At 36.6% G+C, this 13,162-nt stretch overlaps 1 protein-coding gene across 7 annotated transcripts in view; it reads right to left on the reverse strand.

Moving 5' to 3' along the window:
• PTPRM (protein tyrosine phosphatase receptor type M) overlaps positions 1 to 13,162 on the reverse strand; it is a 438,108-nt gene that overhangs the window by 59,350 nt on the left and 365,596 nt on the right. For all 7 annotated transcript variants that reach the window (XM_071417369.1, XM_071417357.1, XM_071417352.1 and 4 more), the window contains one exon: positions 1,979 to 2,066. In XM_071417369.1, the coding sequence (XP_071273470.1) occupies positions 1,979 to 2,066 (88 nt within the window). The remainder of the gene's footprint in view (positions 1 to 1,978; positions 2,067 to 13,162) is intronic.

Raw genomic sequence — 13,162 nt, forward strand, 5'->3', positions numbered from 1 at the left:
AACTGTCTCCCTCTGCTAAATACTGAGGACATTTCAAGTAAATTGAGATCTAAATGTCCCAAGTTATATTTTGCCTCTTAGAAAGCCTTCAGTATCACTTGTAATTGTCATTGATTTGTGTATCTAATATCTTTTATGTGTTCTCCCCTGGCTATTCATCACTTGATTACCTCAGACATAAAGCACTAGCAGTTTTCTAACTTTCTTCAACCAAAGGGTGTCAAAGTTTAAGACAATGTCCAACATAACATTAAAAGAGGGGAGTGACACACTAAACCTGACTACAAGAGAAGATCTATTGTAACAGGCTTGGATTGGAAAAAAAATTCATAAAGCAAGGATAAGCGTTAAACTGCTTGTATTTCTTATTTTTGACTTTGATATTTTTTCTCAACTGATTAGCTGTTATTCATATAATGTATTGCTACATCCTCACAAAATAACAATTGTATACATTAAATATTGCTTGGAGGGAAACAAGCAAAACCGTTTCTAGCTTATCTGCTTTTGCATATGCATCAGCCCATCATGAGAATCACATTTCTCTGGAAGACTTTATTTCCTTTTTCAGTATATAGCACAGTGTACATCCAAAATACACAGCAATACTATCACATCCACTCAAAACCATGTGGCAGATCATCTCTTGCTTAATTTGCCTTTGCCTCCATCTGCATTTCCTGTGGGTTCTCATTCTGCAGCAAGCTACAGAGCTGTCTTCTCTCTGCAGATAGTCTCAGCCCAGCTGGGCCCCATTCACATCACTTACTGTAGGTCACTAAGCTGGGAGCTGTTCTCTCCAGACTTGTTACACATGCACTGCAGAGAGGACCTCCAGAGGTGGAGATTCAGAAGTATACAAATGGGCTCTATTTCAGAACCCTCTCTCTAGAAGATCTGTCCTTCTCTCTGTCTAGTCCATGTGGTTCACTGATGAGGAAACCCAGGCAGGTATGTGCCTGGACAAACACCTAAGACAGGTGCTGAAGTTAGTGCAAATATGCCCTACATACTCCTTCCACAGGTCCTCCAAATGTTGAGACAATCAGCATGGCTTAGTCTCCTCTGCTGGGTTCTGTATGATTTCTGAACTCAGCAGTATCATAGAAAGATCCCTCCTTAAACACCACTCTTCATCTTCATGCTTACAAAACAAGGTGACAGCTGCTTATTTCTCGGCTTATACCTGCTCATGGTTATCTGGCTGGCTGTTAAAAACACATACACTCCACATCTTTAATTTAGATTTTAAAGTAAAAAAAACAGGGAAAAGATCATCTCCTACATACACACTGAGAACCTACCTTTAAGTGCAACAAGAGCAGTGTTTAAATAATATAATTTTACTGAACTTGATATATTTCCTGCCTCCATGTTCATGTGCAATATCTCTAGTCACAATGCTTTGGAATTCTCATAATCCAAGATTTATGGGTTCATAAGTCTTGTGAGGGGTCACCAAAGCATGTTATCATCTCCTCAAGTTATTTGATTACTACTGTGTCTAATCCTTTTTAAGCCTGGAATTTTAAAGTAAAACAAAAAGGTTACCTTTTTTTCCTTGAAATCTGTCTAGCCTAAGCCAGGATAGCTGTCTCTGTTACTGTGGAACACTTAAGCACTAGTACTATCAGCTCCTAAAATACCTGATGTGTATTTTAGGTACTGATGTGGGTAAGTCTTGTGCTAAGCTGGCAGGAGCAGTTTGGGACCTGTTAAAGCTGAGTACTGGTTAAAGGTGTTGTTCTCCACTAGCCAAATGCTGATCACAGGATGGAAGGTAGACAGGCAGTTGAGATAATGCATTAAACCTGACAGTTTTCTCAAGAAATAAAAAAAAGAAACATTTTCTCTCATTTTTATTTTCTTAATTAGGGAAAAGGAATATAAGCCTGATGTAAGCACAAGGTTGGTGGTCATTTGTATCCAGATCTGAAGGGAAGTTTACAAAGTGCACAATTACGCTGCCAACACTCACATGCAATGATATTCCCATATCTATTTTTCATTCTGTTCTCATCTTTCTTAGCTGAATCCCATGGTGCAGACTGTCCTTCAAAGAAACTCTAAAAAAAGGAAAGAAAGTGACATTAAGAAAAGCATGCAGAAACAGTTACCTTATGGCTAAATAAAAGACAAAGGCAAACAGTACTTGTGGGTGTTGGTGTTGAAGTGGCATTTAAATGATTCATTTATTGAGCAAAAATACGAGTTTCCTGTTTAAATGGTATTTATGCATAGCTCCAGATGTTACTTAAAATTTGACATGAGATTATCTGTATAACAGCAAGAAGAATTATTTGCAAGTGAAGTGCTATTAAACCTTTCCAAATCTGCTTTCTTGCAACACTGAGAGTCCTTCACTTGAGCTATCCAGATTCCCTGTACAGTTCTCATACACACACGTGAAGCTGAAGGAGCTTCATCATCAGTGTTGGAGCTGCTCCAGTATTTGAGTATAGAAATTACAGACTGTACTGATATGTTTTATTTTTGACATATCCCAAGTTTCATTTACTTGCTGGCAGATGACCTCATGGATCAAAACATATACAGGCATTTAAAAAACCATGGATTCAACTAGCACGTGTCTTTTTTTTTCTCTTAAAGACAATTTACAACACCACCACGATGATTATTTTCTCAGAGAATAAAATCAATGTCATTTTTTGAAAGATATATCTCATATCCACCAAACTGCTGTCATTTAGCTTATAAATCTCATGTAAACAAGAAAGTTGAAGGTGCTAAAAGTTTATTTTTACATTAATAAAACACAGAAGCTGCCAAAAGGGCAGCAAGCAAGTCATTATGCCCTATATGTCCTGTGCTTTCTGTGGTGTAAAAGAGCAGTTGCACAATCTTCTAATTTATGCACTGTATCCATGAGTCATATGATGCAGATACATTTTAAAATTTTGTATTGAAATATTAATCTTGTGTTAAAAAATACTTTGTTGCCAAGCAAACTACTGGAATTATATAATTATTGTGACCAGCACTAATTCATGTCTTCATCTTTTTACTAGAATGACCAGTAGATTAAATCTTTTGTACCATACTGAAGACTAAATAGAGAAAACACAGTGAAGTTTGTATCTCTTTCAAGATCTCAAGACATTCTGAGTGGTTTAAAACAGATAATGCCCATAAAACCATCTACCATCACTGTCTTTTGCCGTCAAATTTAAAAAAAGGTATTTTTAGAATCCCAATGATTTCCAATAACAAAGAGCATAAAAGTCAAACCAAACCCTTGATCTCTTGCTGAAGTCAATAGAACACAAGGGCATTCAGAGTCTAAAATGGCTATTCTTTTCACAAGTTTCCTAGAGTGCTGGTTTCCAATTTATGATCTAGAAATTCCTGGGAATACATGGGCTACTTCTAAAATGTTTATAAATAATAACTGAAGAAAACCGTAAGCCTTGTCAGTGGCTTCAATTTGTTTTTCCTTCATCTTTTCGCACTTTCTTTGAAAATTTTTAACGGTTTGGAAACTGAAATTATTAAAACCCACTAATACAAATAAATTTCTCCTTACTCATAACATACTATCATTGGGTACAGCTCTGAGAAACACTGATTGCTACCAGGATAGAGAAGTGTAACCCTGTGAATCTTAAGATGATTTACAGATTTGGGGCTTTTTGCCAAAAAGGCGTCAATCGTTATCTGATTATAGATTTGCCAACAGCATCTAAAGCAAGCAGGCCCTCCCACTCTAGAGCACTCCCCACTCAGGCTGGATGGAAATTACTTTTCTAGTAATTTGACCAAACTGCATAAGGAATGACTCTCTGTGGGCAAAGATCTATGACTCAATTTCTTGCAAAGTTCAGACTCAGACAAAGCTGGGTGATGAACAATTAAACACAGTTGAAGGCAAAGTAGAAATGGAAATGGTCAGCAGCAAAGCTCTAAAGACACAACAAACCAACAATTCATCTGACCTAAAATTTGAAAATTCCAGTTTTTTTACAGTCCTTCTCCAACAGACTAATGCACAGAATTGATCCTTAAGACACTACCCAGCAAATGGTTTTGAGTTTAATTCAGTAAGCATCACATGTGCTGTTACAAAGAAAGAGTCCTGCTGACACAGCTTCTGAGCCTACACCTTGAAATATGGAAGACCCAAATATTCTCCAAGAGACATCTTGCTTCGCTCTGTCCCACTAATGAACTTTTACAAAATTGCTTTAAACCAATTGAATAGTAAATCTCTGGAGGCAACTGGGAAAGATTTAGATGGTGCTGAATTCAAGGAAGAAATGCACCGGGCAGTGTACTGCTTTTGGAAACTCGTCTGTGTCTCAGATACAATGTACAAGTTCTACTTCTCCCAAGTGTTTGGCACTTCTGAAAACAATGATAACTTTAATGAGCCTTACAGATAAATCATCTTCTAAAAATTTATCTGCAACAAAGATAATTCTGTTCCTTAGAACATATGTATGTCAAACCTCACACAACAGCAAAGACCAGGAAACAGATTTACATTTCCAGCAAGTGCTTACTGACTTCACTTTCTTTATTAAAAATGTATTACAGAAAAGGAACTCCAGATATTTATTTTTGAGTTTTTATCAATAAATTAGTGAATGAAATAAAACATATCACATGGGGAAAAGAAGACATAATTTATGTATATCCATTTTTCTTTTTAATTCATTTTGGGATACATACTGGTATTACAGTGAGAAGAGTATAGCGAAGATAATTGAAGGAAGAGGTATTACAGTGCAAAAGCATAAAAAACCCAGTTATTGTAAAAGACAGCTGGAGTGTCATTTCCTAAATTCCCCGTGTGCTGCCATTACACAAACTGCAACAGAATGATAATCCACAATGTATTGTAAGGAGAAATCTCATTTGTCCCACAAGCAAAGAACAGAGCAGATATTTCATAACAGATGATCTGTCAAGATCTTTCCTTACTTGTGAGAAATACACGTTTCATTACAGAAATTTTTTAAATCTCTTTTCTGACATATCACTCTCCAGGGATGCTGCTGCACAGCAGCCCACACATTATCTTTGTGGCTATTCATTCTAATTCATCCTTACAAGTTTCTTAAAACTGTGGACTTTTAGGAAGAAATATGGCCCCCAAACAGCTTCACTCCACCAAATGCTTGGCAAGGGCAATGGAGAACTGAAAATGAGTATAGGACATTTCTCAAACAATTTAAAATAAGTATTTCTTCAGCTTGAAATCACACAGAAGCCTGGCTACCCAGCCTCCGTGATCTTCTTGAAAAATGAAATACTCTTCAAGCCAGCTGTTGTTACAGCAGACATTTCAGTATGCATGTCAGCTGCCATTCTGTTAGTAGAAAATATTACAATTAGGATAAAAACACTTTCTGAAGAAAAATTAATTACAGAGAACTGCTTTATTTGCAACATGAAAACTGGTCAGTGATGCAAGAGCAGGATCATCTTAGGATGAATGTACTACTTTCATGTGCTTTCACTCAATACTGTAGTGGTTACCATTAAAAATTAAATATTTGCCAAGGGCTAAATCACTGTGACCCTTAGACTAGAAAATAACTGCAATATCTCAAATGAGAAGGGGAGATAATCATTGCAAATACAGATATTTTAGATTATTCCCTTTCCTAATTTAAAATTCATAAGGCAAAAAAAAAAAAATTGGAAAGGACCTATATAAAAGTACAGTTTGAAGAGGCTGGAATGTGGAGAACAGGGTGAGATCTTCAGAATAAAATCTGTATCTCTGTTGATTGTCATCTTTGCCAACACACTTTCTATCCCAGATTTCATGTTTCCAGATAAGGATACTTAAAAAAAATACCTATTTCTACGTGCTTTAAGGTCTACAAATGCAAAGTGTGGAATTACTATTTTTATTATTAGTCAAAAACCAAGCAGCAATTTTTCCAAAAAACACTTTGTAGTTGCTAGGTGACAACAGTGTAGTCTCTTACAATGTCATTTACAAAATGCAAACTCTTATGTAAAGAAATGAGAAGTAAAGGATATCATAAATCTCTCTCTGCCTACTTAATAAGCAAGAATATTATTTTTAGGTACAAAGACACGCTACTGCACTGTGTAACAATCTTAAGTTTGACCTGTGAATTTGTTTTTAAATGTATCAACCTTTATGGTATCTGATTTTCTCTACTGACTCTTGAGTTTCTTCACTGGTAGCTTTCATTTCCCATTGCCATTTCTAAATAAGCAGATTATGATGTCTTTTAACAACATTGGTAATTTGATGTATCCAGTTATAAATACCTCTGGATTTGTTTTTAAGTTACATGCAGAGAGTTATGCACACTGTCTACTTTAAGCCAGACCAGACAACTAAAGTGATCCTAATGGAGGTCCTTGTCTAAACTCAATTAGCTAGAGAAGAAACTTATATTTCTACAATAGCCCTTTGAGTTGCACCTAAATTAGATGCCTAAACTGCCCTGAATTTGATAGTGAAGATTCATTACTAGTTTAACACTAATGCTGTGTCCATTTTATATGTGGAGGTTACAGATGGGAAAAAATGCATCCATTAAAATCTGAGTAAAGATCTCAGGGTCACATTAGACTCTTTGTATTTACAAACCCTACTAAATTCACATTTAAGCAAGTCCACAAATGTTTGGAGGAAGGATCTTCAGGCTCGTTTAATGAACACTGCAAGATTTGTGAGTGCCGTAAATCTGTCAGTTCATTGGATTTTCAGTATTCAGAATTTGCTAAATATCTGGAATATTAGGATGTTCTTGTGACAACAACATTAACTGTTTTGGTTTTTTTAAACAGAAAATTGAAATAATCAAGTTCCATTTGTTGATAAATCAGTACTTAGACTATTAAGGAATTAAACAGGATCCCTGAAAGTCATGTTAAAAGAAATCTGCTAGTCACTTTGAGGGAAGCTTTCATCATTGAAAATGCATCACCTGTAAGTAATAGATCTCCCCAAGTGTTTGGGAGCTGTGGCAAATGATTTCAGTGATGGCAACCCCCAGTTTGCAAGCAGCTCTTCCTACTTCAGTCATTGCTTTGGTCACTGAGAGAGCATCTGTGGATGACAGCCTGCCACTAGAGAATATATTCACCATCAGCTTTTCCTTCTCTGTCAGCTTCAATCACTGAGAATTATGTCCAGTTTTCAAATAATGGAATTTAAAAAAACATTTCACTGTGCCTGTCCTTGAAAAGTGTCTGTGGCAAGAGCCAATGTGAAAATCTATCTCATCAATGTAAACTGCCTTCAGAAGCTATAAAGCACTTACTGGTGTGTTACTGTAGCCTAAGTCTGAACACAGAAAAAAAAAAAAACCCCAAAACCCAATAAAGACTGTAGCAAATAGAACATATTGAGGTTATTGTTAAAATTGCCTTGCTGTGTTCAGATTTCTCTGGTAAAATTAGGCTGATAGCTTACATAAGGTTTTCTAGGAGTGAGAGGTAAGATGCAGATCAGTTTTAAAGCAGATACAGAGTTTATAGTCTGACATACAGCTCCTCTCTGATATTGTTCCCAATGCTCCTTTATGTGGTTGTTCCTCCTTGAACTGATGTACAAAAACCCAGAAACACCCACTCAAGGGTTTGCATAGCCAGAGGTAGGAAACAGTCTTTTCTTTCTCAGGTGAATTTAGGTTTGTCTGCATTACACATGAGAAGAGTAGGAAAGCAAAAGTCCTTCTAGTCTTTTGAGACACTAAACATCATACTAATTGCCTACATTAAATGTTGAAATGGAAGGGGAACTATTACCTCCTCCACTGACCTACTGCAGCATGCCTTAACACTTGGATTTCAAAACAAGGACTAAAACCACACAGGTAAGACAAAATCTGGTACTAACTCTGTGATTGCATTGGTGTGCTCACTTTTCAGAGGCAGTGCTTTCAGTCAGTGCATTTTCTAATATGTTTGTATTTTTAAATGCATAGGCTTTGCTACTCCCTGGACAACTGGGCAGTCTAGTCAACCTACAGCAGCATAAAGAAAACATACTAAAATGATAAACTGCTTCAGTATTGTGCTATGAATGACCTAGATACTTGCACCAAATATCATGAGTTAGCTCTAGTTGACAACAGCATTGGGAAATAGACATGAAATTTAGTTACCACTCTAGGACAAGAGAGTAGCTCACTAGACCAGAGAAGTAACTTAAGTGAAAGTGACTTGTCAGTCACTGTGAAAATGGTGAAGGTGTGGCACACCTACAGGAATAGCAGGTTGTGAGTACCAGCTGTTCTGAAGGCTGGCTTTTAGGTGCTAAGAGCATTTGAACAAGATAATCAAGAATAAGTTTTTGTTTTTTTACCTAGTCCTATATTTGACAGTGTCTAGAGTTGTTTGGGCAAAGAACCCAGGGGATGAGGTGATCTGAGAGACTGTAGGAGAACAGGTGGCATGGCTGGAACCACCACACAGACCCACCTGAATTCTCTCCTGGAATGTGTTCTCACATGTGGAATGGAAGCTGTGTGATTTGTAAAACTGCACATATTGGTGATTGAAATATTTTGGTAGCTTAGTACATTTAGTCCCCAATAACCAATTGTCATTTGGTCTTAAATCATGAAAAGACTGCAAAAACAGAGTGTCATAGAGTACTTCTGTAATAACTAATGAAGAATTACTTTGCATATATTTGTAACCCAACTAATTTATAAGATCTGTTAATGTAACTCATTTTCTTGCTATCTAACACTGAAGATAATACCTGAAACTCACCTGTAACATTCAACAGCAGGAATAGAAATCTTTATAGATTCTGTAGAGCAGTCTGAAGATTTGACAGATTACCTGGTTTTGATAGGCTTTCAGAACCATTTCCATTTTACCTACTTTAGTTTTAAAAACTCCATTACTTTTATTCCTTTAAAATTCTTTAAGACTACTGTATAAGGAAAGATTTTAGAAATATGGTGAATTAGTAAGAGGACTGCAATAAAGCATACAATTAAAATTCTAATTTAGAAACTTATTCCCTGGCATACTAGACAGCAATAACTTAACCTCATTAATCTTCCTGATTTATCTCCAGCAGAAAAATATAGTATGCTGATAGGATTTCATGATCCTTTTTTATAGAAAGGGCCCTCTGGGTACAATATGTACACTTGTACTGTAACTAAAGTGCAGGATATATTATTTTTTACTTGTGTGTAAAGGAAAATAAAGTTGGTCTCAAGCAGTACTTACTTCCTCTTATGAAAATGAATTTCCTACTTTTGGAGGATTTAATGAATACTTTTCATGTACCGCATATGGGGTTTTCTTCCCATTCTCCCATTCCTCCCCACCTTTTTTTTTTTCTTTACACAGTATGTAATTAGGAGTGTGAACTTGAGCAAGACTCATGACTGTAATGTCCGTAAACATAAAGTAAATGAACACAGGTTACTCTGAATACCAGCTAGTTCTATGCTTTGATAGGAAACCAGAGAAAGACTTTGACCACAACAAAGTCATAATCTATCCTCTTGCATCATTATTCATGAACTGTGTCATCTCCTTGCTTCCCCCCTATGCTGTTCCAAAGGATGTAATTACACATTTGTTGTACACACATGAGCAAAGAATGGTGCAGAGTCATTTATTTCTTAATGAGAAATCCCACCCAGCAGGACACAGGTATTTCTTCACTACAAAGATGGTGAGGCACCGGAGCAGAGAAGTTGTGGATGCCCCATCCCTTGAAGAGATGGCCAGGGTGGATGGGGCTCCGAGCAACAAGGGAGAGATGTCTCTGTTCATGGCAGGAGGGGAGGAATGAGATGATCTTTTATGTTCCTTCCGACATAAACCATTCTGGGATTCTATGATTTACACAAAAGGGGCAGGGCTCCAGGTCACCTACAGTCCACTGAATGTGTAGGTAAGGTAAATCCTAAATTGACTTCTTTACACTAAGGCTAACATGTAAATACCTCAAAGGACTTGGAAAGAAAGAAAATATTGTGGTTACTATGACACGGTTTGAATGAGGCCAAAACAAAGAGGTGTCTTAAAATGTTGTTTGAAAGCAGAGGCATTAAATTTGAGCTAATGTAGGTCTCCAAGGTACCATTATAACCAGATTTTTCACCTCTTGTTTTTAATTTCCAATTTATTCAGGAAACTATTTTTCAAGTCCCTTTCTGCCAAGCAAAACATTCCTTTCACAATGCTATTCAGAACTCAGATGTACATCACTCCTAGATTTTTTTTAATGTACTCAGAATGTTAGTAGGCAGATGGTTTCTAAAAACCGGTTTAATGTACCTGAGAGCTTTGAGAAAATTATTTGGAATCTTTTTGTGCACTTTAAATTTTAATTCAAAAAGCTAATAAAAGATGTAAATATTTTTTCTGAGTCTAGCCCATTTTTCCTCCTAAAGATTAGCACTTTGATATTTGATTTACTTTACAAATAATAAAACTTGCCCCAGGGAATGGTTTCAAAGAGCTAATGAAATATTATTAAAGTAGAGCATAAAGATACAATGTGCTGTGAAAAAAGAAGGCAAGGACTGCAGATTTTTTCTTCCTGCAGTAAAGAGAAGGGTTTGCAATTAGTTTAAAATATAACAAAAAGATAAAACAAATGGAAGAAAAGAAAAAAAAATTAAAATGAAAAATTCAGAGTGAGACAGAGAGGAGAGGAGAAGAAAATACAAAAAAAATTCCAGGCACCAGAAGAAAAAGTCTACATTTGACTGAAGTGGTGAGCTAAGTTTTGTGTTTCAGTCATTAAAATTTTCTGTTCAATTGTGTTTTACATAGTGATTGATGAGAGGTATTTCATTTATTGCTTAGATGTGCTATGTAATGAACAAAACAAGGCTTAAGGATTCCAAGAAACTTTTCTGAAGTGGGAAATACTTTCCATGGGAAAATATTTTTCCATGACTTGACTGACCCTGTATGCCTGTGACATTGTTCTTCGAGTAATTATATTATTTGAAAAGAGACTATTTAGTACCTGTGCCCTTCTGCTTACTGAAGATTATTTCCTATGAAAGGTGATCAACATTAAACTTGTGGACACATGCACTGATAGGAAAGGTGACTTCCAACACATTTCTAGGTAATCCAGTAGTGTTTTTGTCTGATTTTATCAGCACAGATCATTGTAATTGAGCTCAGAATTCACAAGAACTGCCTGACTTTAAATTATCAGCTAACTCAGGCAGAGAAAAACTGATAAGATCTTCAAATCCCCTGTAAAAACAAGCTGTTTGTGATTTAGAACCACACAATTTGGAAAAACCTTCAATGTAATAAAATTCCCTGAAGGAATAGAAAACAGCATGTGGAAAAAGGAAACAAAAGCAAACTGATGTTGAATTTGAAAAGTGAATAAACCCCTCCCCTATCTTCATCCAAGTTGTAATGTACACACAGCTGATCTAACCTTTCAGAAGTGATAAAGCACCCCTCAGATTTGGCTCACTAAGTGGGCCTCAAGGGTTTCCATGAGTGTATCTCGGCTGCTCTAGTTAATATAGTTTGAATAGAAGATAAGAGAGAAACAAAGCTCACATAAGAAGATTTTAATTCTGCTACAAGGCAACACTGACATCACATTTAACTACAAGATAAAAGCCAGAAAACACTAGTGTGCACAGATGGAACACAAATATTTTGCACTGTTTTTTTCCCCATAGATAAGATAGAACTTTTCAAGGGAAGTGAGAGCAGTAGGGTATGCTAAAACAGATAAAGGTCTACTTGCAGTGCCCTTTCAAAACACTGTGCTGGCTCATTACATTTTTTGATCTTCACAGGAAACTTTGGTGCCTCAATGTCTGCTTTGCTTGTTTGCAAATACACTGTTTGCTAGCACATATAAAGTCAATCAGTTACTCCTCTGGGCTTGACTTTTAGGCCAGCACTTTCCTTGTTCTAAAGAAAAAAGATGTCCTATCTAAAAGCTACATGTCTATTTATCACTTTTGCTGGCTGGCATCCAGTCCCTGAGCTGATCATTTGGTACACTTTCTGCTTTGGGGAGAGCAGTAATGGGCCACAGTAGAGCCACTGAGAACTTCCACAGCAATGGGAGGCCCTGCTACTTCACTGCTCAGAAATCCTGGCTCTGGGTTTTAAAGTTATGTTCCCTTTTCCCAGACATCCCTCTGCAGGCTCTCACTCTGTAATTGCTTCCTGTCAATCATCTCCCTTTGGACAACTGCACACTTACTGGAAAGGTGGATAAAACATTCAAAAAAATGGTGTTGGTCCTAGACGATTTCCCATCTGTCTGAGAAACTACTCAAAGAATAATACAGAGTATTTAAAAGCACATAAAGATAATCAGAATAGAAATAGTAGAGGTAGTAATGGGATTGACAATGATGACAAGTGTTGCTGTCAATTGTTAACCTAATTATTTTTAGTTTGCTCACTGTACACTGACAGATAGCAGACCTTCAATACAGCCCCAAGACTACTCATTAGAACAAACAGTGTCTGCTTAGGCACACTAATGAAGAGCTGCAGCTCACCAACCTGAAGTGCCTTATTTTGATGCTTGAAATGTATAGACAGCACTTCCTCATTCTAAGAGAGGGAACCCTGCAGAAATTCATCAGCCAGGCTTAAAACCAGACAGTTCATTCAAATATATAATGCACTGAATCAAGGCTACTCAAATGACCCAGGCTCAGCTAATGGATAATGTGTAGTGGAAGTACTCTGTGGAAATTAACAATAAGGGAGGGACAAAAGGGCTTGCTGTCCCTAAATGCTCTTATTTGAAGAGCAGTTCTGCATCCTTCATCTAACATCTGATGTGTGATACTAATATTTTCTCAGTAGAAAAATAAAATGCATATGTGACAATTCCACTATAGCTTGTATTTACAGGAGCTTATTGATGGACATTTTGATTGTCCAGTTCTCTTTTTATGTGACCACCTATTATATTCCAAGAGAGAAACTTTCAAAGAGCTTTGAAAGAACTTGTATTGACCTTGTGCAATACAATGGGGATCTTTGAATGTCCCAGTGCAAATAGCTCTTAATATTTATCACTGACACAGCTACATTCAGAGAATACACTCTGCAAGTGAAATAAGTACTGAACTAACTAACAGAAAACATCTATCTCCAGCAATAATGATGGAGATGGGAATTTGAGTGTCACGAGTTACTTATTGAGCAGATGTGCAACAAGAAT

Source organism: Agelaius tricolor, unplaced genomic scaffold (assembly GCF_023055355.1).
Source record: "Agelaius tricolor isolate 1412-34295 unplaced genomic scaffold, bAgeTri1.0.p SCAF_2, whole genome shotgun sequence".
NCBI lineage: Eukaryota > Metazoa > Chordata > Aves > Passeriformes > Icteridae > Agelaius > Agelaius tricolor.